Consider the following 21,185-nt stretch of genomic DNA (forward strand, 5'->3'; position numbering starts at 1 on the left):
CCCGGGGGGGGGGGGTGAGAATTGAGGGACAGGCAGACAGGAGAAAGGGGGACGTAACCCTGAAAAGTTTGGGTACCGTTTTCTTTAATGATTCCAACGAGGAAGTTAAACACATTTGGTTGCATTTCAGTAGTTAGTATGTCAGGTGATAAAATGCTTTGGGATTTCATCTGGATGAAAGGTGCTATTAAAAATAGCAAACTCCTCTTTGGACACACACATATGCAGCCCCCTACTTAACTCCCTTTGTTAAACAGTAATGGGAAAATATTTGACGTAGTCTTCAAAATCATAGCCTATATTGAAATGCTCAGGGTTGGGACTGTGCCTTTATTTCCCAGGCAAAGTTACTGTGTACTTCTGCACACCTATGGCACTATATTAAAAAAAATAATTATGTAATTTCTAATAGATGTCAAGTACCACCACTGTTTTGTCTTTTGTTGGTGATACCTTAAATATATGCAGCAATAGTTTACATTTGTAAATTAGTGTCTGAAATTTAGATATATTTTAGATACTCTTAAGTACATCCAATCATAAAATTAGACATGTCAAAACCCAATAAGTTATTTAACAAGTATCATAAAATTTCTTTTTTACCCACAAAAGCTTATGCCCAAATAAATCTGTTAGTCTTTAAGGTGCCAGCGGACTCCTCATTGTTTTTGTGGATACAGACGAACATGGCTACTCCTCTGATACTTGTATTAGGTGAATTGAAAAATTCTATTTCTTTTGTTTTTTACAGTGCAAATACTTGCATTCAAAAATAAACATAAAGTGAGCACTGTACACTTTGTATTCTGTGTTGTAACTGAAATCAATACATTTGAAAATGTAGAAAACATCCAAAAATATTTAAATAAATGGTATTGTTTAACAGTGCGATTAATCACAATTAATTTTTTTAATCGCTTGACAGTCCTTAAAAAAAGGAATAAAGTTGATCCTCCATGTTTAGAAAAACACTCTAAAATGTGAAAGCTAAATCTGAAATAACATACCTTTTGCCAGGCAATGTTCAAAGCTTCATTTTTCTTTTGGTCAAGCTCTTCGATAGTTGCAAGTATTTTAGACTTGTCATTCTCTACAATTCTTTTTCTCTTCATTAAGTCATTATACTGGTTCAATTAGAAGAGAAAATTGGTCTCAATTAACTTTGTACTTGACATGTTTGGCTCTAATCCTGTAAATACTCAGATGCTTAACTTTAAGCATGTGAATAGGCCTACTTACAAGAGTAAACTTAAGAATGTGTGTATAACTGCTTGCAGAATCAAGGCTTTCAGTACTTTATTCTAAAATATATTCTAGAAATTTGCTACAACAATTAACAAAGGGTAAAACTAAATCCTGAGGGACACTTCTCTCCCTCATGTTAATAGTGGTTCATTGTAATTTTTACCTATTAATTGGTACAAAAGGATAATTTTTCCTAACCGCGAAAAATGCACCAATCCTAGCCAACTACAGTGATACTAAAATGTCAATTGGCCAATTCATCCTGAAACACCATGGGCTACAACCCACATTTTTGGCGAGGTTTTCATTTTCATTTAATACTCAATCAAGCATTGCAGTAGACATAGTAATGCTGGACTGATCTACTCAGAATGGAACTTTTTAGAAGGAAACTAATCTTTTGTCACGGGAAGTCAGGATTTTCCCCAATATCAATTGCTGATGCCCAGTCGGTTAAAAATGTATTAGCATCCAAGAATAAATAAAATGGGTCATGCTATTGACTTCTGAATTAGACAATGTGTAAAGCTTAAGCAGATCACTTTACTTCTTTGGGACACTGAGTAGTACTGTGCAAGTGATAGAAATTACACTGCCCCTAAACAAAGAGATATACCACAAATTGTCCAGACTCTTGAGGTTAAAGCAAGAAATTTTTACCCTTTCTTCTGCCTCTGAAAGCATGTTCATAGCTCTCATATTGACATTCCTTCCCAACTTTTCTTTTTTTTCCTGTAGTTTCTGCAGCCTCTGACCTGCTTCTTTAGGATTGTTAGTTTTAAAATCATACGCTGTGTTAGGCTGGCCAAAAAGTTGTTTCTCTGAAGCTATCCACTCATAGTCTTTCAGCAGTTTAGCCACCTGGAAACATGCACAAAAGCACATATGTTGAGAGCATTTACATGAAAAATATCAGCACCCTAAGTTGTTATACAACATTAAATCTCAGTATACAAAATGCAGCTTTGCTGAGCATCAAAAGAACACTGCCTTATATCAAGTACAGAAGAAAAGTCAGGAAGGTCAAAACATGGGGAAAGTTTTTGAATGAGTTTGACCTTGTGACTTGAACTTAGATTTCACAAATGGCAACACAATGCTCTGCCACGGTGTCTCCAAGTCAACCTTCTTTAACGGATACTTGGTTTGTCCAATAGATATGACTGCATCTGCTTCATTGGTTGTCTCCCATACGGACATGCTCTGTTTGCCTATGGGACAATGTATGGATAAACACTTGTGATTTTTCTGAGAGGTTTCTCAGAGTTCAGGATGTACCATTATACCAATGCTTATTAGATAAAGGAGAATATTTCCATTGCCCATGGTGACTGAAATAACCACCTCTGGTTACGGAGGCAAAGAAGGGTAGAGTTCTGGGATACCTTGGCAGCAGCATCAGTAGTTTCTCGCTTGTGTTTGTTGATGTTATGTTCTAGCTCTTTAACCTTAAGCTGGGATTCATTATTTTGTTCTCTAGATTTTACAGCCTCTGCAGATTTGGCTTTAATTTCTTTATCCTGGGCCGTGATTATTTCCTTTTGCGTAGCCAGCTCCTCCTGAGCTTTCTTTACCGATGCCTGAAAAACAACGGAGACAATCAATCATTTCTCTTTTTTAATCAATTTATATTATACCCTTATTACGAATAAAGGAAAATGACTAGCAGGAAAAAAAGGGGAAAATATAGAAATTCTTTGAGGGTGAAATTCAGTCAAAGGATAAAAAGTCTGCAGAAAGGTCCTGTAGGTGATGTACCTCCTGTGTGGTGGGAGAAAAATCCATATCAAATTGAATAAATAATCTATAGTATAAGGTTTAATAGTTTCCATTCACAGCTACACACAGATGGAAAAATATCAGAACAAAGTTGTCTTTGGTATTGAAAGTACCTCCAGTTTTGCCAGACCTACCTTTGTCTTGGACACCTCAGATGCCATAGCATCAATCTGATCCTGGTAGGATTTGATAGCTTCATTTACAGCCTCAATCTGTTGTTTATAGGAGGCCTGTTCTCGCTTTAGCTCTTCTAATTCCAGAACTAATGCTTCAACTTCCTAAACAGATGACATGTTGAACATGTATTAAGGACTATACTTGAATAGAAAGATTTAATATTCAGCTTGCTTCTGAGTAAAGACTGCAGAAGAAAGGTCGAAAGTCAATGGCTCCACAACCACAACTATAATATCATTATAATCAGACAGCCTCACAAAGGGAGAATGGAGCATATTTATGATTCTAGAACAAATCATGGATCACCAATTTCTATGTATGTCAATGACTACAAAATAATATCCATGCACTGAAATTGATAAGGTTTAAGAGAATCATAAATCTCTGCAGACACTTCTGCTCCATTGTGGCCATTTTCCAGGATTGTTAAACTTGCTACCAACAGTGAAAGATTTACCTGCTGCTTTTCTTTCATTTTTTTGCTGGAAGCATCTGCCTTTTTTTTGGCACCATCTAGCTTCTGCTGGGCATCTTTCAATTCTCTCTCACGCTCCACTTCGGCATTTTTCATTTTGTTCTCCAGCACTTTATATTTTTCTTCTGCCTTTTTTTGGATTTCCTTGGTTTTCTTTAGTGTCTCTTCACTTTCCTCTGAATCCAAAAATATAGTATTGATCCTGGGAGTTCTTCCAGCCCCTGACTAAACTTCTACACATATACTTATAACTCAGATGTCAAATCAATTTTAACAAAGGCTTAGTACAAAAAAAAAAAAAAAAAAAGGGTAATAAGAATTTTTACTAATTTATGAGATCAGCAATTTCAGTGTTCCCTTGTCCATGGGTCAGTATAAATGCTGCCCAAATACTAACATCACAAATAAAATATATGGGAGGGTACAGCAAGATTGAAATTTGTTCATTAAGTTAAATAAATAAGCTCTCCCTTTATATGCCAGATAAATATACACTTTACATACCACAGGATGAACAAATTAATTCACTAAATGGTAGTCTACCAATCTGTGGTATCCTATCAGTTCCTTCACTCATGACACTGTTTGAGACACTCCCACTACACATCTGCCTCTTTCTTCATCTTGAACCTGTATGCTTTTGCTATTCCTTCTTTCCAGATCTCCTTTATCTGTGTGAAAACTAATATTTTTCAAATAATTTCTCAGGATTCAAAGTATGCATAGTGCAAATCCTAAATACAAGAAAATCAGCAACCTTAACTGTATCCTCATTTTAGTCGATCTATTGTTATTTTAATTTGCAACATCTTTTGTATTTGTTAAAACAAAAATCCCTAAAAAACAAGTTTCAGATTTTTAATGGAATCTAAAAGCTATTAGCTTTATACAAATCTCAAAAGCAAATAAAAGGATTCCACTATGAATAGCCAAATGACGTCCTTCACATTTTCAGCAACTCGCTATCTCACCAATGGTTTTCTTAAGGGTATCCAGCTCCTCTTGCTGTTTGTGATAGGCACTTTGCTGAAGTTTGGTTTGCAACAGCTCTGCTTCTTCTGATTTCATCTCCCACTGCTGCTTCAGTTGGCGATATCTTAGCAGATGATAGGAGACATGATCAGATGTATTCGCATGATAAATTACAAGCATATCACTTATGTAGGGTACACAGAGCTTTAAATTTTCAAGCTATACATGAGATAAATAGACAAGTATTTATATTTCCATTTTACAATGAGGAAAATTGAGGCTATCAGCCGTGAATTGGGAGTTCCTGCCTTCAAACCTCATGCCATATCCTTTAGGATAATATGACAAACATTTACACATCTGCAATGATAAATCCTGTATAGTCTCATCAATAATGAAGTTTACAGTAGAATTTGGATACCTGGACACTTGGATAAATGCAAGTGCTATTTTAAACTGGAGTTTCATATTTTCATACTGCAGTGATGCCAGTTCCTGAGGATGGAGGAAACGGGGAAGGAAAGGAGTAGCTGCAGAGGATAGGAGTCTCCTTGGTGGTGCTGAGTGCTTCCTGGCACTGAGAGCCCGAGGGGAGGGAGCCAGTCTTAGCCCTTTGCTATTTGTACTGTTGGTTTCAGAGCTGGGGGCTGAGAGTGCCTGGTGCTGCTTGAGCACTTCCCAGGAGGCTCCTGTCTTCTGCAGCAACTTCCCCGCTCCTTCTTTTCTCTCCTCTAGCTTTGGGGACTGGCATGAAACTGTGAAATTGCACCTTAAAATTGCATGTTCATTTATATGAATGTCTGATTATCCAAAAGCTACATTGGGGACACACTATGGCTATGGATAACTAGGATTTTCAGATACATGGAAAATGTCTGTTCAAACAATTTAATAAGTACATAAACCTTACTAGGGCTGATCATCAGTGGCTTAATTAAACTGACTCCTCTTAGTGGACGTGCAGCAACTGCACTATTTATCGAAAAGCAAATAAATGAAGATGTCTAACTCACAACTAAATCTTTTTAACTGTACAATATCAGATTCTAGATGAAAATGACATAGAAATGTTCAAAACTAAGTTTGAATCTGGTTTGCTCCGTTTATTTATATTTTTGGAAAAATCATTAAAATGGTTGAAACTGGGTTTGAAAAATAAGTACCACATGTACATAGTGTACTTTATTTTTAAGGACTCTTATTTGCTTAAGTATATTTCATAGAAGACCTTTAAAGAAAAAGGAAGATTCCAAAATTATTTTTAATTGAAATTCACACAGAAATATTTTCTAAGTAAGAAGATAGAATTTAAATTCCCAAATAGCAAATATTTTGGGGGATACTGTTGCAATTTCAGTGTTTTCATAACTCTCACCTACTCTGATTTTATTCTCTAGAAGCTGAAATTCTGGATAGGAGTTACAGAATAGGACCCAAGGAAAATCATTTGGCACTTCAGTGAATAGGAAAAGCAGAAAACTGAATACAGTTTTCAGGAAAGCACCAGTGTGTACTAAAATACTATTTTCCCAAGCATAGCAACAATATAAGCTTTTCTTGCTACTATTTTCCTGCAGATGTTGTCCAGAAATCTCCTTGCCTCCCCATGAAATTGTGTAGTGAAGTGGTCACACTATTCTGGCTTTCATACAAAACCTGATCTGACCCTCTGTGCTCCTACAGTATTATATAAATATAAATAAAAGAGAAAAAGAATTTATAGAAGCTTGTATATTTTAACCCTTACTTTTCAGCAGTGTTCTTTAAGCTTGCCAGCTCCTTTTCTACTGTGTCTAGCTCAGACTCCATTGTTTTTAATTTTTCTTGAATATCTTTCATTTCCAGAAGCTTGGACAAAACAGGTGTAGACTGTGAGCGTGCGCCTGATTAGTGAAAAAACAGAAAGCTGAGATGATTGATTGCCTACCATTATTTAAACTAAAGGATGTGTTTAAAAATTGGGCTACTCACACGGCAGACATGAGAGAACAAAACTAGAGTCGCTTATAAAGCAAAGACTGAACATATAATAGTTCTCAAACACAGTCAGAGACTATTTTCTCACTCTAGAACTAAGACATGTTTATCTACAACTATTTTTCCTAGATTTTCGGGAATAGAAGTATTACTAGAATCTAGTATTACTGGACTGGAAGCTCTCAATGGAGCTCAATCCAAGTTTTTATGCTATTGCTTAACGAGTTGGGCAAAGTAGGATACGTTTGGCTGAACTTGCAGGGTTTTGAAGTCCAGTAATTCTTCACTTAACATTGTAGTTATGTTCCTGAAAAATGCTACTATATATAAAACTACACACACTCACGGTCTAACAATTTAATACTGTTCACAGCAATGATGATTGTGAAGCTTGGTTGAGGTAGTGGAGTCAGAGGGAGGGATATTTCCCAGGGAATGCCTTGCTGCTAAATGATGAACTAGCAATCGGCTGAGCCGTCAAGGGTTAACACATTGTTGTTAATGTAGCCTCACACTCTACAAGGTAGCACTAATGGAGGAAGGAGGCACAATAGACACATGGCAGTGGCTGCAAACATTCCCTGCGGAAACTGAACCCATGCTGATGAACCCAGGCTATCCCACTGGAGCACACCACTCCCTCCACTTTCCAAAGTGCTAGGGGGAAAGGAGGGGGAGGGAAAAATGTGTGTGTGTGTGTGTGTGTGTGTGTGTGTGTGTGTGTGTGTGTGTGTGTGTGTGAGAGAGAGAGACGCATTGCCCCTTTAAGTACGCTGACCCCACTCTAAGTTCACTGCCTTTTTAAGTAGATCAACAAGTTGAGATAGCAGCTGCTGCCGGCAAGTTCCCTCGGTCCTGAGCCCGGACGTGTACCTTCCTGCTCTCTGGAGATGGGGTACAGGAGCAGGGGGAGGGGGACACCCTGACATCAGCACTCCTCTTCTCCCCCCCCCCCCCCCCCGCACAGGAAGCAGGAGGCTCCCGGGAGCAGCTCCAAGGCAGAGGGCAGGAGCAGCACATGGCACTGGGAGGAGGGACACCTGAACCGCCCAGCAATTGATAGCCTGCTGAGCGGCTGCTGCACAGGGAACTTAGGGGAGCTGATAGGGGGGCTGCTGGCCCACCCTGGTTCCAAGCCCCCAATGGGGCTACAATGGGCTGCTCTTCCTGCAAGCAGTGGACAAAGCAGCCGGCTGCCAAACAACGTTGTAAGGGAGCATTGCACAACTTTAAATGAGCATGTTCTCTAATTGATCAGCGATGTAACAATGAAGAAGTGTTAACCGGGATGACATTAAGTGAGGAGTTACTGTACCTGTCTTACTGGATTATTTAATTATGTAATAAATACGTTTTTGGGTTTAACTGAAATACTTAATTGAAGATTTCTTCCCTGTTAGATGGGCTCCCCTTCCTGGTTAAAGCTTACGACACATGTTATTTGGTACCAAACAAAAGCTGGTTTATTTTTCCTGGATTGGAGATATTTGTTTATTACATTTGTAAATGGATTATCCAATACATTTCACGTGCACAGGGAACACTATCCTGTCATAACTTTTAATTAAAACAATTTAAATAAGGCAAATATTTTTGTTCCAGTATTTTCATTTATGTCTTGCAGAATTCTTTGAATGGCCATTTTTCTTAAATCAAGGGACTAACTGGGATTTGACTTTAAGTAGAATACATCTTCAGTCAAATAGATTTCAAAGTTATCCCGTGTAAGGTTCTAAATACAATTTTACTGTTGTTGTTAAAACATTTAAAGCAGTACTCTAGTCAGCGGAGATGATATGGTAGGAAACCAAAATAATGATTACCTCCACTCAGAGTCCCCTGAGGATCAAAGGTATCTCCTCCAAGAGTGACAGTTCTTTTCATTATGTTTTTGTCAAAAGTCACTTTCTTGGCATTATTCATGTTATCACAAACCAGTGTTGTTCCAAAGACATATTCCATTGCCTTCTGCAGTTCAGATTCATACCCAACCAGAGAGAGGGCCAAATGCACATTATCAGCACCAACCTAACAGTAAAAGGAAATGGTATTAGTGTTCCACAAGAATTAGAAAAAGAGTTTTTAAATCCAGTTTCTTGCTCCCCTTATAAGATTTTGTAACATATTAAAATTCCTCAATACCATGTCCTAATACATCAGCAGCAAGTGCCTTTGAACTACTTGACTGTAGGTAAAAAAAACTGACTCAATCTCTCCCCTTCTCCAGTCAGAGTACTAATAGGCACCACAATCAAATAAGTTCAGCAATGCATCTCCCCCAGACATTATTTGGCTCACTCCCTTCTTTGTGACTGGCAACACAAAACTTTATTGTTGTGCTCAGCTCCTCCTTCCTCTATCTAAGAGTGAGTTCAGTTCTTTGCCCCACTCCCACTCAGCCCATGTATTGTCTATTGTGCTTTTACAGAATGGTAACAGCTAACAAAGCATTTCAATTTTAAGTAACAAAACAAAATAAAATAAAGAAAAACATATACACAGCAAAAGAATATATCTAAAGACATACCAAGCGTTTTGCCGCCATCACAGTTTCTTGCCTAATACACTGTGCTGAAATTTTATTTAGTGGAATTATGGTGTAACGACGCTTCAGTTCACCTTTTTCTAGCAGTTTTTTACCAATAACCTGAAATTTAGGGGGGGAAAAAATGTACATAAGGGTATCAAAACATGTCAAATTGTGAAAACTAAGACAACTGAAAAAAATTCTTACAGGAATGATGCACATACTGGAAAGTTTAACATTTGGTCTAAGGAGGCATGACTCCATTGACCTATATTAATTTATACCCACTAAAAGTAAATTCACTGCTTGCTAAGGTATCGACTTAAGGATACCCTATTGGTATGGGCCAAGATTTTTAGTGGTGACTAGGGATTTGAGGGGGCCTCAAATTTGGGAGTGGGGACCAACTGGATATACCTTAAAGGGGCCTGATTTTCAGAGGGCAGGTGCTCAGCACTTCCTGAAAACCTGCATTCTTTTAAAGAGTCTGTATTTGAGGCCCCAAGTCACTAATCACTTTTGAAAATCTTGGCCTTAATGCACAAAGTTTTAACTACACCTCTCCCAGGAGCGTCCACAGAAGTTGCTTGCCTAAATCACAGGGTTGAATACAGCCAAAGGGATGTACTCAAAAGTTCTATGTTAAGAAACATACCTCTGTGTCCACCACAATGTTATAGAGTTTTCCCCCAGCTACCACTTCTAGAGCTGTTGCTGTGGAGATCTCTTTCACGGTGATTAGAGAGGCAACAAGCCCTTTTATATGGTTTGGGTTCCAATTTTTTTCTGGATCCCTTAAAATAAATTAAAACAATATGATAGCATACAAATTATGTTTCTTTAGGATGAAAACAGCTTATGACAAACTCCAAATCCACATATATTAATATAAAAATTCCATAATATGCAGAGCTATAATATTCTGAAGCCATGGACAGCTAAATTATTTTAAAACTTCATAACAAACAAATAAGGTTTTCCAAGTAAACTGTCAGCTGTGGAATAAATAGAACAATCCTGCATTCAACATTGCCTCAAGTTGGTCATAAAACTTGGCACTACAAATAGTTATGCAGAACTGACTTTATTAATAAGCTAACAAAATTTGGGAGCATTGCTAATATTTCTAATTGACATATAAACGGACATATTTTGGCATTAAATTAAAGTTACATGAAGCAAGCCTATTCATTAGGTACGAGGTATAAATCTTTCATTAAAGTAGGTTTTTTACATAGTTACATGAAGGAGGTTTGGGGAGATTATGAAGACATTCCTGAAATTTTTCTTGAATGTAAGAAGTTATTGATTTTTTATCATTTACATGTTATCACTAGCCTTTTAGATTTGAATGAACTTGTCAAAGGCACTATTTAAAGAGGCACACATACAAAATTTAACAATATAACAATGGATCATAGCAAATTTTAGACAAAAAGATATAGCATGTTTCTCTAACTGAAAATACTAATGCCTATGGACATTTAACGAAATCTGCATTTCTCAGTAGTGACAGTATAAAACTGATCAGTAATTAGCTGCCATAATATTTCTATGGGAAAAGGATAACATAGTTTTGATGCTATATCATCAGAAATTAGCAGCTAACATTTGCAAGCATATAATAAATGCATCTGCTGTTTTCACTTTTACTTGTCCCAGTGGATAGTGCACCGGACTGTGGCTCAGGAGACCTAGCCCTGCCACTGGCAGGATGGACCTTGGGCAAGTCATGTTACTTCTTCATACCCCAATTTCCCCATCTGTAAAAAGGAGATGATGATATTTACCGCCTTTGTAAAGTGCTTGGACATCCGTGGGTAAAAAGAGCTGTGTGAATGCCAGGTAATATATTATTGTCCTAGATACCCAGGCAGATTAATCATGCCATAACAGAAAGTCAGTAATGGAAAGGGAAGCAAACTATTGATATACCAATAGCAAAATAAGGACTTCCTGAATTGTCGTCCTCCCGAGTTCCCACAATCTTATAAAAGTTTCTAGAGGACATTTTTTTAAAGTGGATGTTTAGTGAACATTAGAGTACAATTCTAAGGCCTTACTTATATTCAAACCGTAGACTGGGAAACTTGGCCATTAAGGCTTCATATGACTCTCTCAACTGATTGACATCACGAGACAGCTCTCTCCGTTTTGCTAAAAGAGTTTCTTCTTTTTTGTCTAAAAGAGCCAAACAAACATATCACTGAACTTTTTAGACACAGTCTTTGCAGATTTAGATATGAAGCAGTTTAGAAGCAGGTACACAGCATGTAGCCCAAGCCATAATGAGAAGTCCTTCCTTCTTCCAAGATTCTTACAGCTATAATTTAAGCAAAATATTGGCACCCAAATATTCCAAACCGACATAAATCAGAAACTTGGAATCTTGCAAGCTTCAGTGAGATTTATAGAAAAACAATAATTGCTATGTTTAGCTAGATAAATGCCCTTTTTGCAGTGAGGGGACACACAAAAAATTCCAAGACACTTTACCTTGTTTAGGACAACATTTTCCAACTTAGGTGCCTAAAGTAAGGCACTTAAACTGGTTAGATTCTCAGAAATGGCGAACACTGGCATTTGCTATTGACTTTGGGCTGGATTTTCATTTACGCTAGAGCCTCTTTACACTCTGGCTCTGCATTTGCACTGTAAAGGGGCCTCAAATTGGATGTGAGTTACACTTCTGTCGACAGAGTGGTGTGAAGGTGCCTTAATGAGAATGAAAGTCATTGCCCTGTACTGGGAAAAGGCTGGGGAAAACTTTTAATCTGGTGTCTCAATTTAAATACCCAGAGTTTGTAAATCTTGGCCTATAAATTTAAACTAGTATCCTTTTACCTTCAACAGGCAATCCTACAGCCCCAACCTGCAGCTCTGGGATCTATGAACTCTTACCTGCTGCAAGTAAGAAAACTGCATATTTTTCCATCTAATTCTATTGTGCTACCTCCACTATACTAGTAACCATTCATTAAAATGGCAGAAATATTAATTTCTTCAGAGTTCTCTTCCTATATTTCCAGGCTCTTTCTTCACACCAGGTTCTTCTAGATTGTCCTATACTTCCCACCCACCAATCCCCAAATTGCTATTCTACCAGTAAGTCAGTACAACAAACCTTCATAGTTTAGCTTTTTCATTTCATTTTCTAGTTTTTCTTTCAGCTTTTTGACAGCTTCAAATGCTTCTTGATCTTTCTTGTAGCCACCATCCATCTTTTTTACTTCCGCTTGTTTTGTCTTTAATTCTTGTTGAGCATGTTTCAACTTCATTTGAGCCTATTGTGAAATACATGACAAACACAGAGCCTGGAGGTTTTCAAACAGGACATTGTATAGATTTAGAATTTCTACATTATCAGGGTGCTTGGGTTATTATTCAGGATCCTTATCACTTACAGTAGTGTCAAATAGCATCCTTGGCATTTAAAAACATAGTGCAATGGTAGATGGAGGAGAGAGTTTGGAAATAAAAATAGGATATTGTGCATCTCTCTGTTATTTTAGGTCATATATTAAAAGGCAGGATGGGGGAAGGTTTCAGAGAGGGTAATGAATAGGGTTAGTAAATGAATGAAAAGGAGCCAGGCCCCCTTTAGGGTTTTTCAAAACCACATTTCTTCAGATGAGTCATGGAACACATTCCTCAATAAGGACTATGCATATGTTAAGTTTGAAGTTTTAATTTAAAACAGTGCATTAGAGCACAATAACGCATATGAAAGTTTGACAGAGGAGAGAGACATTCTTACTTCATCCACAAGAGTAAATAATTTAATCAATTAAAACAAACAAACAAAAAACACACAACCAAAACTAAAGACACCATTGAGAACAACTAATTCTGGGTTTACCATACAGGAGAACCTTCAGTTTCAAAAGATAAACTTTTGGAACACATTATTAATGAGTCTGGGACAAAGGGTTTAGTATGAATGTACCAAATGACTATTACTAAGGCTACGTCTTCATTAGAAATGCTGCAGCAGTGCCACTGTAGCACTTCGGTGTAGACACTCATTACAGCGACACGAAGGGTTCTCCCATCGGTGTAGTTAATCCATCTCCCTGAGAGGTAGCACATAAATCAACAGAAGAATTCTTCCTTCCCCCTTGCGCTGTCTACACCGAGGGGTGGAGTGGGGTGGGGTGCGGTGGGGTGGTTAGGACAGCTTAACTACATCACTTAGGGATGTGAATTTTTCACACCCCCGAGAGACATAACTGGGTTAACCTAACTTTTTAGCCTAGATCTGGCATAAATTAGAACAAATACCAATATACCTTGACACAGATCTGCATGATTTAAAATTAAGATTAATCTTTTCATGACTACCAGGGCCAAAATCAGGACTTTCAGAGTTTTCCCCCATCATTAAAAACACTGAGTGACAAAGAGAACAAGTATCCATCTACTGAGCAAGACCAATCAAAGAATTTTTATAAGTCTGGTTTTCATATATACAGTGGAATTTAGGGCTTTAATATAGCTTGAACTGGTTAAATTTAATTTCAAACAATTAATGTAAACATAAAAAATAAAAGTTATTACAGGAAATTGAAGTTAAAATTAAGAACACTGAGTACCATGACTTTTTCTTTTTTAAATCTAATATTATAATTTTTGTATTTTTTCTCATGTCAATGCCATAGCTTTTCCCAATTTATGTTATCACAAACAGCTAGCCTTAATAATACAATATGCTATCATGCATTGCCCGTTACAGAACATCCCTGTGAAGCATTTTTTTGATAACCAAATGGAATATTGCTGAGCAAGCTTTTCAAGACAAAGTTAATAAAACCATCAATGCTTGTTTGGGACATGGTTAGCTTCTATTCTTACCTGCTTAGCCTCCGTTTCTGCTTTACTAATATCATTCTTGCACGTCATCATCTGTCCAGCAAGAGTTGCTTCTTCACCATCTTCATTGCTGGACAGACCAGCAGACACGGCATTAAAATGTTGTTGTGCAGCAGCCAGAACATTTGTATCTTTATCACTTGCCTCCTGCAGAGCATTTAGCCCATCTTTTATCTTCTTTACTTCCTTCTCCTTCGCCACTACAGCCTTCGAATCCTTTAGCAAAACAAGTCAGATCAATCAGATCCGTTTGAGAGAGTAACAGCAACTTGAAATCTAAACAGCATTGAAAAATCAGTTGCAAATAGTTTAAGGTACTATGTTCCCAAGCCCCCTGGCCATTATTTGTGATTGTACAATCACATTTATATTTTTTTGAATGTTTTCTTGCCTGTATTGTTGCATGAAAGAGCCACACAAACAGGGCAAACACAAAGTGTTGCACGAAATACACTGGAAAAATAAATTACTGTAACTGATACAGATTAGAGGGGAAAAGTTTTTTTTAAAGTATTATTGGTAATAGTAACAGGTAAAAAGATATGACAGAAATGTGAACCTTGACAGTCTCATTTAATCGTCAGAGCATTGATATTCTTATAGAGCAATGTATTTTAAAGTTATTGTGATCCTCCCTGAACTTCATAAAAAATAAAATATTAGCTGAGGGGGCCTATTCTGTTCATGCACACACCTAATTCCTAATGGGAATATATTCTTTATATCAGGCTACACACGAACATCAAGCTTAAAACAAAGTCTGTCTCCAGATGACACTGAAGGGGGAAAGCAAAGCTTTATTAAAGGGAAAATTTAGACTACTTTACATAATACATGATATTGTAAAAAGGTAATGCCACTTATTCTTTATCTCTACAGAATACAGACCCTGGACTTCAGAAAAGCAGACTGACTCCCTCAGGGAACTGACGGGCAGAATCCCCTGGGAGGCTAATATGGGGGGGGGGAAAAGGAGCCCAGGAGAGCTGACTGTATTTTAAAGAAGCCTTATTGAGAGCACAGAAACAAGCCACCCCGATGTGCAGAAAGAATAGCAAATATGGGAGGCAACCAGCTTGGCTTAACTAAGAAATATTCAGTGAGCTTAAACACAAAAAGGAAGCTTACAAGAAGTGGAAACTTGGACAGATGACTAGGGAGGAGTATAAAAATATTGCTCGAGCATGCAGGGATGTAATCAGGAAGGCCAAAGCACAATTGGAGTTGCAGCTAGCAAGGGATGTGAAGGGTAACAAGAAGGGTTTCTACCGGTCTGTTAGCAACAAGAAGGTGGTCAGGGAAAGCGTGGGACCCTTACTGAATGGGGGAGGTAACCTAGTGACGGATGATGTGGAAAAAGCTGAAGTACTCAATGTTTTTTTGCCTCAGTCTTCACAGACAAGGTCAGCTTCCAGCCTGCTGCACTGGGTAGCACAGTATAGGCAGGAGGTTAGCAGCCCTCAGTGGTGAAAGAACAGGTTAAGGACTATTTAGAAAAGCTGGACATACACAAATCCATGGGGCTGGGTGCAATGCATCTGAGGGTGCTGAGAGAGTTGGCTGATATGATTGCAAAGCCATTGGCCATTATCTTTGAAAACTCGTGGCAATCAGGGGAGGTCCCGGACAATTGGAAAAAGGGAAATATAGTCCCCATCTTTAAAAAAGGGAACAAGGAGAATCCGGGGAACTACAGACCAGTCAGCCTCACCTCAGTCCCCAGAAAAATCATGGAGCAGGTGCTCAAGGAATCCATTTTGAAGCACTTGGAGGAGAGGAAGGTGATCAGGAACAGTCAACATGGATTCACCAAGGGCAAGTCATGCCTGACCAACCTGATTGCCTTCTATGATGAGATAACTGGCTCTGTAGATATGGGGAAAGCAGTGGACGTGATATACCTTGACTTTAGCAAAGCTTTTGATACTGTCTCCCACAGTATTCTTGCCAACAAATTCAAGAAGTATGGATTGGATGAATGGACTATAAGGTGTATAGAAAGCTGGCTAAATCATCGGGCTCAGCTGGTAGTGATCAACGGCTCGATGTCTAGGTGGCAGCCGGTATCTAGCAGAGTGCCCCAGGGGTTGGTACTGCGGCCGGTTTTGTTCAACATCTTCATTAGTAATCTGGATGATGGGATGGATTTCACCCTCAGCAAATTCGCAGACGATACTAAGATGGAGGGAGAGGTAGATATGCTGGAGAGTAGGGATAGGGTCCAGAGTGACCTAGACTAATTGGAGGACTGGACAAAAAGAAATCTGATGAGGTTCAACAAGGACAAGTGCAGAGTCCTGCACTTAGGATGGAAGAATCCCATGCACTGCTACAGGCTGGGGACCGACTGGCTAAGCGGCAGTTCTGCTGAAAAGGACCTGGGGATTACAGTGGATGAGAAGCTGGATATGAGTCAGCAGTGTGCCCTTGTTGCCAAGAAGGCTAACGGCATATTGGGCTGCATTAGTAGGCGCATTGCCAGCAGATCGAGGGAAGTAATTATTCCCCTCTACTCGGCACTGGTGAGGCCACATCTGGAGTATGGCGTCGTTTTGGGCCCCCCACTACAGAAGGGATGTGGACAAATTGGAGAGAATCCAGCGGAGGGCAACGAAAATGATCAGGGGGCTGGGGCACATGACTTACAAGGAGAGGCTGAGGGAACTGGGCTTGTTTAGTCTGCAGAGAAGTGAGGTGGGATTTGATAGCAGCCTTCAGCTACCTGAAGGGGGGTTCCAAAAAGGATGGAGCTTGGCTGTTCTCAGGGGTGGCAAATGACAGAACAAGGAGCAATAGTCTCAAGTTGCAGTGGGGGAGGTTTAGGTTGGATATTAGGAAAAACTATTTCACTAGGAGGGTGGTGAAGCATTGGAATGGGTTACCTGGGAAGGTGGTGGAATCTCCATCCTTAGAGGTTTTTAAGGCCCAGCTTGACAAAGCCCTGGCTGGGATGATTTAGTTGGGGTTGGTCCTGCTTTGAGCAGGGGGTTGGACTAGATGACTTCCTGAGGCCTCTTCCAACACTAATCTTCTATGATTCTAAACTTGTGGTGCCCTTGCATGTTTATGCCATAAATTTGTCCCAACGATCTTATCCCTCTTGTACATACATTACAGAAAAGTAATAAATAAATCACAACATACAGCTATTATATATTACTGAAGATGTTTGTAGTGCACCAGATTAAATATTTTCCTGAAATTTTAAAAACAAGGGCCTTACTGTTTACCTCCTCCATGCTTTTTACTAATTCTTTACATTTCTTCTCTTCACTTTTTAAGTTTTGCTTCTTGAGATCAAGAGCACTTTGTGCTTTTGTATCAACTCTCTGAGTTTCTGCAAGAACATCTTCCAGTGAACGTAGTACGCCACCAACTTCCTATAACCAAGACAAAAAAAAAAGTAACTCGTACTAAAAGAAACCTGTTTAATAATCATAAGATATTGTACATTCTATCCAGCTGCATTAAAAAAAAAAAAAGGTTAGAAGCAAATATCCTTGCCACTGTCACTTAAAAATTCTTTTAGTTTTAATCATCATAATTACAAATAGGGGCCTACCACATTCACAGCCCATTTTGGTTAATTTCACAGTCACAGGATTTTAAAAATTGTACATTTAATAATTTCAGATATTTAAATCTGAAATTTCATGATGATGGAACTGCAGGGGTCCTGACCCAAAAGGGAGGGGTGTGTGTGTGTGTGTGTGTGTGTGTGTGTGTGTGTTTTGCAGTATTGCCACTCTTACTTCTGCACTGCTGCTGGCAGCCTCCAGAGCTGGTTTCCCAGCCAACAGACACCACTATCCACCTGCCCAGCTCTGAAGGCAGCAGCGCAGAAGTAAGGGTGGCAATATTGCAATCCCCTCCCTCCCCACACACAATAACCTTGCGACCTCCCCCACAACCTTCTTTTGGATTGGAACCCCCAGTTTGAGAAATGCTGGTCTCCCCTGTGAAATCTATATAGTATAGGGTAAAAGTACACAAAAGACCAGATTTCATGGTCCATGACATGTTTTTCCACGGCTGTGAATTTGGTAGGGCCCTAATTATAAATCAAGTCTATTTTTCACTATTTATGCTGTTCACTTGATGCAAATCTCCATGCAACAAACACACAGAGCAAATAGCTTAATTTAAAAAAAAAAAAAAAAAAAAAAGTCAGTTTCAAGTAAGTTTGACTTCCAGGTTCCGATTTGATAGCAGGGTGCTACTATATTTGGGTTTAAATAATACGGGGCAACGTTTGAAAAGGCTACGTTTAAGAATCATTTCATTGGCACTGGAAAATAGGGTAGAAACATTTCTATTATCTTGCATGAATGCTTATTTTTATAAAACCTGAATTTTGAACCCAATTTGACGTGCTTAAGTGTCTTAACCACAATATAAAGTACACAAATATAACATTTTTGTAATTTTACATTAAAGAAAGTGGATGGGAGGCATCAGAGAATGAATTGTTTTCCATTGGATCTAGAAGGATTTTCGTTCATTTATTCTGAACTGTGGCATTTATTTCTCTTCTAGTAAATATGTTGCCTTTCAGGCATCTTCTCTCTGGCTGGACATCTCCCCCTCTTTCAAAGATACAAGAATGTTCATTCTCAACATGACAGGGTTTTCTGAGTTTTAGAACATCTGAATGTGAATCCTCCACACCAAGCAAAGATCTACTTCCACAAATATTATTTATGCTCATGAGTCAACCTACTCGCATGCGTAAATATTCAAAGAATCAGGGCCTAAGTATACTAAACTATGTTCCTATTTCCACTGGCATGGAAGATAGAAATTGTGAGAATATGACTGCACTTGGCTTAGTTCTTCTACAGTTATAATACCATTGAGATAACTGCATAATCTGGTGTTATGTGAACTATAAAATATCAGTTAGTGTTTATATCATAATAAAGTATCATGTTTATTTGTTATTAAATGGATGCCACCAAATAGAAATCTACTCAATCTCAAAAAGATGCTCAAGAACTACAAAATCCCTCTACCAACGTTTGTGGTGTATAGTCTTATTTTCTTTTTCTTAATGCTATTTTATCCCTAAACTGTGTGAAAGACTCACACAAACAAGTGGGGACACAAGCCAACTAAACACAAATAACTATCAAATGAAAAAAGTAAAAATAGAAAGCCTGAAAAGACAGTATTAATAATCTTTTGTTTATCTTAGGTATTACTTGTAATGATAGGAGGTAAAATATTACAGATGGAAGTATAATTATTAAATCAACAGGGTGTCTTTCACATAATGGCTAAGAATTACAGTATGTAGGGTATAAACATAAGCATATAAAATCCAAAGGAAATCATTCTATCCTAAGTTCCCTCTAAGCTAGCAGCTGCCTATTTAGCCAGCGCAGGGGCTCAAGGCTGCAGCGGGGAAAGACGCCCCTCCCTGTTGGCCCCAGCACGGTCCTGCTGTAGCGGGGAGAGGCACCCCTCATACGGCCCCAAGCTGCTGCGGTGAGAGAGGGCTGGGGGGAGTCCTCCTCTCCCCACCGCAGCCTGCACTCCAGAGCCCATACACTCCCTGCACCCCAACCCTCTGCCCCAGCCCTGAGCCCCCTCCCGCACCCCGAACCCTTCGGCCCCACCCCATTAATTTTGTTATGTGCACCAACATGGAGGTGATGTGTCACACATCACCTCCATATTGGTGCACATAAAATTCATTCTGCACATGAATGTAAAAAATTAGAGGGAACACTGGTTAACTTCTCTCTATATTTTAATTCAGAGAAATGAAGTTATTTCTTTCCGATTTAATCTCTTGTGTTGATATATACATCGACAAACATATTTGTGTTCTCACTTACCTGATCTCTCTTCTTTTCCATCTCTGCTATTTCTTTGTTAAGTTCCTTCACCTTTTTCTCATTCTCAGCCATTGTTTCCTGAAGTTTCGTTATGTTAGCCTGCATTTCCTTTAACTCATCGGCAGAACGTACCTTCGTCTCTTCAGCCAAAACAAATTGATACGCAACATAGAGACGGCTTAAGTGTTCTATCTCTCGCATTACCTTCTGGTACTCTAAATAGGATGATCGTTCCTGAAAGAAAGGGCCACCAATAAAAATAAGCCAGCATTAAAAAATTTTTGTAATACGCCCATAGTATTTCTAAAAAGTTTTGTATAATTTTATGATCAATATTTGTAGCTATACAAGCCAAGACGAGTAATTAAATCTCATGCTTCAAAAGATATATGCCAATTCCCCTAGAGGGATGAGAAAGCAAGGAAGGATCCTCCTTTCCTACATACAATAGTACCCAACTGGCTATATGCATTACACTTTTGCCTTCCTCTGATGCATCAGTTGCATTATACATACACATGACTGCTTAGCAAAATGTTAGCAAATGATGCTAATACAACAGCCTGTACTGTGCAAATAACACTTGGATATCCTTTCATGAACCAAGCTAAAACTTCATCTTGCTATTGTCTTCTAGGGTTTTTTCCCCCTATAATATCTTGCAGGTCCTGAATGTCCAACGTTACCATAATAATTAGACATCTGAAAATAAAATCTCTATAAACCATGATTTCCACATTAAAAAAATATTCAGACTAGAAATGCGTGTAGATATTTTAGAATCTAGAAGAGCATTTTGTTTCAAAAAATGAATCGTTGAAGAGATTATCTGAGTTAGTCAGGCTATTTTCCGATATTTTAAAAATTGCCCCCCCCCCAGTGTAATTTCACCCAGTGTAACATTAAGTCTGTTTAAAAGCCAAAGATGTTTTTCCAGTCTAAAGTTCAGTACCTCTTTCAGTTTCTGTAAGGTTGGAGTGATTTCTTCCTCTAAAATCTGAAACACAAAAACAGAATATATTTTCAGATTCTTAAATCTGAAAACTCTCCCAAATCCTACTACTGTGACCACATTCACATAGCCTTAGGCAGAGAAAGCAAGCTTTCCACAAACCATAAATATACAACAAATGGGGGCGGGGGAAAGAGAAGGGACCATGGCAGTGCAAATGGGTCAAGTACATCCCCTTCTATTGTGGCAGATAAGATTTTGTTCTTTCTAAGGCTACACAACAGGCAATTGAGTCATTCAAGTCAGCTTACAACTGCTATCATTGATGTTATTCAATTTATGTAAAGCATTAAAAAGCCACACAATTGCAAA

The 21,185-nt window shown here is 38.5% G+C and overlaps 1 protein-coding gene across 1 annotated transcript in view; it reads right to left on the reverse strand.

The window, feature by feature from the left end:
* Nucleotides 1-21,185, reverse strand: part of SMC2 (structural maintenance of chromosomes 2) — a 32,559-nt gene that overhangs the window by 4,038 nt on the left and 7,336 nt on the right. Inside the window, exons 7-22 of the mRNA XM_054033226.1 lie at nucleotides 20,814-20,858; nucleotides 19,862-20,095; nucleotides 17,252-17,401; nucleotides 14,004-14,237; nucleotides 12,277-12,436; nucleotides 11,216-11,333; nucleotides 9,808-9,946; nucleotides 9,153-9,272; nucleotides 8,449-8,653; nucleotides 6,396-6,531; nucleotides 4,648-4,772; nucleotides 3,659-3,852; nucleotides 3,159-3,302; nucleotides 2,631-2,825; nucleotides 1,906-2,106; nucleotides 1,008-1,124 (exon numbers count right to left, since the gene is read on the reverse strand). Coding sequence (XP_053889201.1) covers nucleotides 1,008-1,124; nucleotides 1,906-2,106; nucleotides 2,631-2,825; nucleotides 3,159-3,302; nucleotides 3,659-3,852; nucleotides 4,648-4,772; nucleotides 6,396-6,531; nucleotides 8,449-8,653; nucleotides 9,153-9,272; nucleotides 9,808-9,946; nucleotides 11,216-11,333; nucleotides 12,277-12,436; nucleotides 14,004-14,237; nucleotides 17,252-17,401; nucleotides 19,862-20,095; nucleotides 20,814-20,858 — 2,517 coding nt within the window. The remainder of the gene's footprint in view (nucleotides 1-1,007; nucleotides 1,125-1,905; nucleotides 2,107-2,630; nucleotides 2,826-3,158; nucleotides 3,303-3,658; nucleotides 3,853-4,647; nucleotides 4,773-6,395; nucleotides 6,532-8,448; nucleotides 8,654-9,152; nucleotides 9,273-9,807; nucleotides 9,947-11,215; nucleotides 11,334-12,276; nucleotides 12,437-14,003; nucleotides 14,238-17,251; nucleotides 17,402-19,861; nucleotides 20,096-20,813; nucleotides 20,859-21,185) is intronic.

The sequence above is a fragment of the Malaclemys terrapin genome, chromosome 6 (assembly GCF_027887155.1).
Source record: "Malaclemys terrapin pileata isolate rMalTer1 chromosome 6, rMalTer1.hap1, whole genome shotgun sequence".
Lineage (NCBI taxonomy): Eukaryota > Metazoa > Chordata > Testudines > Emydidae > Malaclemys > Malaclemys terrapin.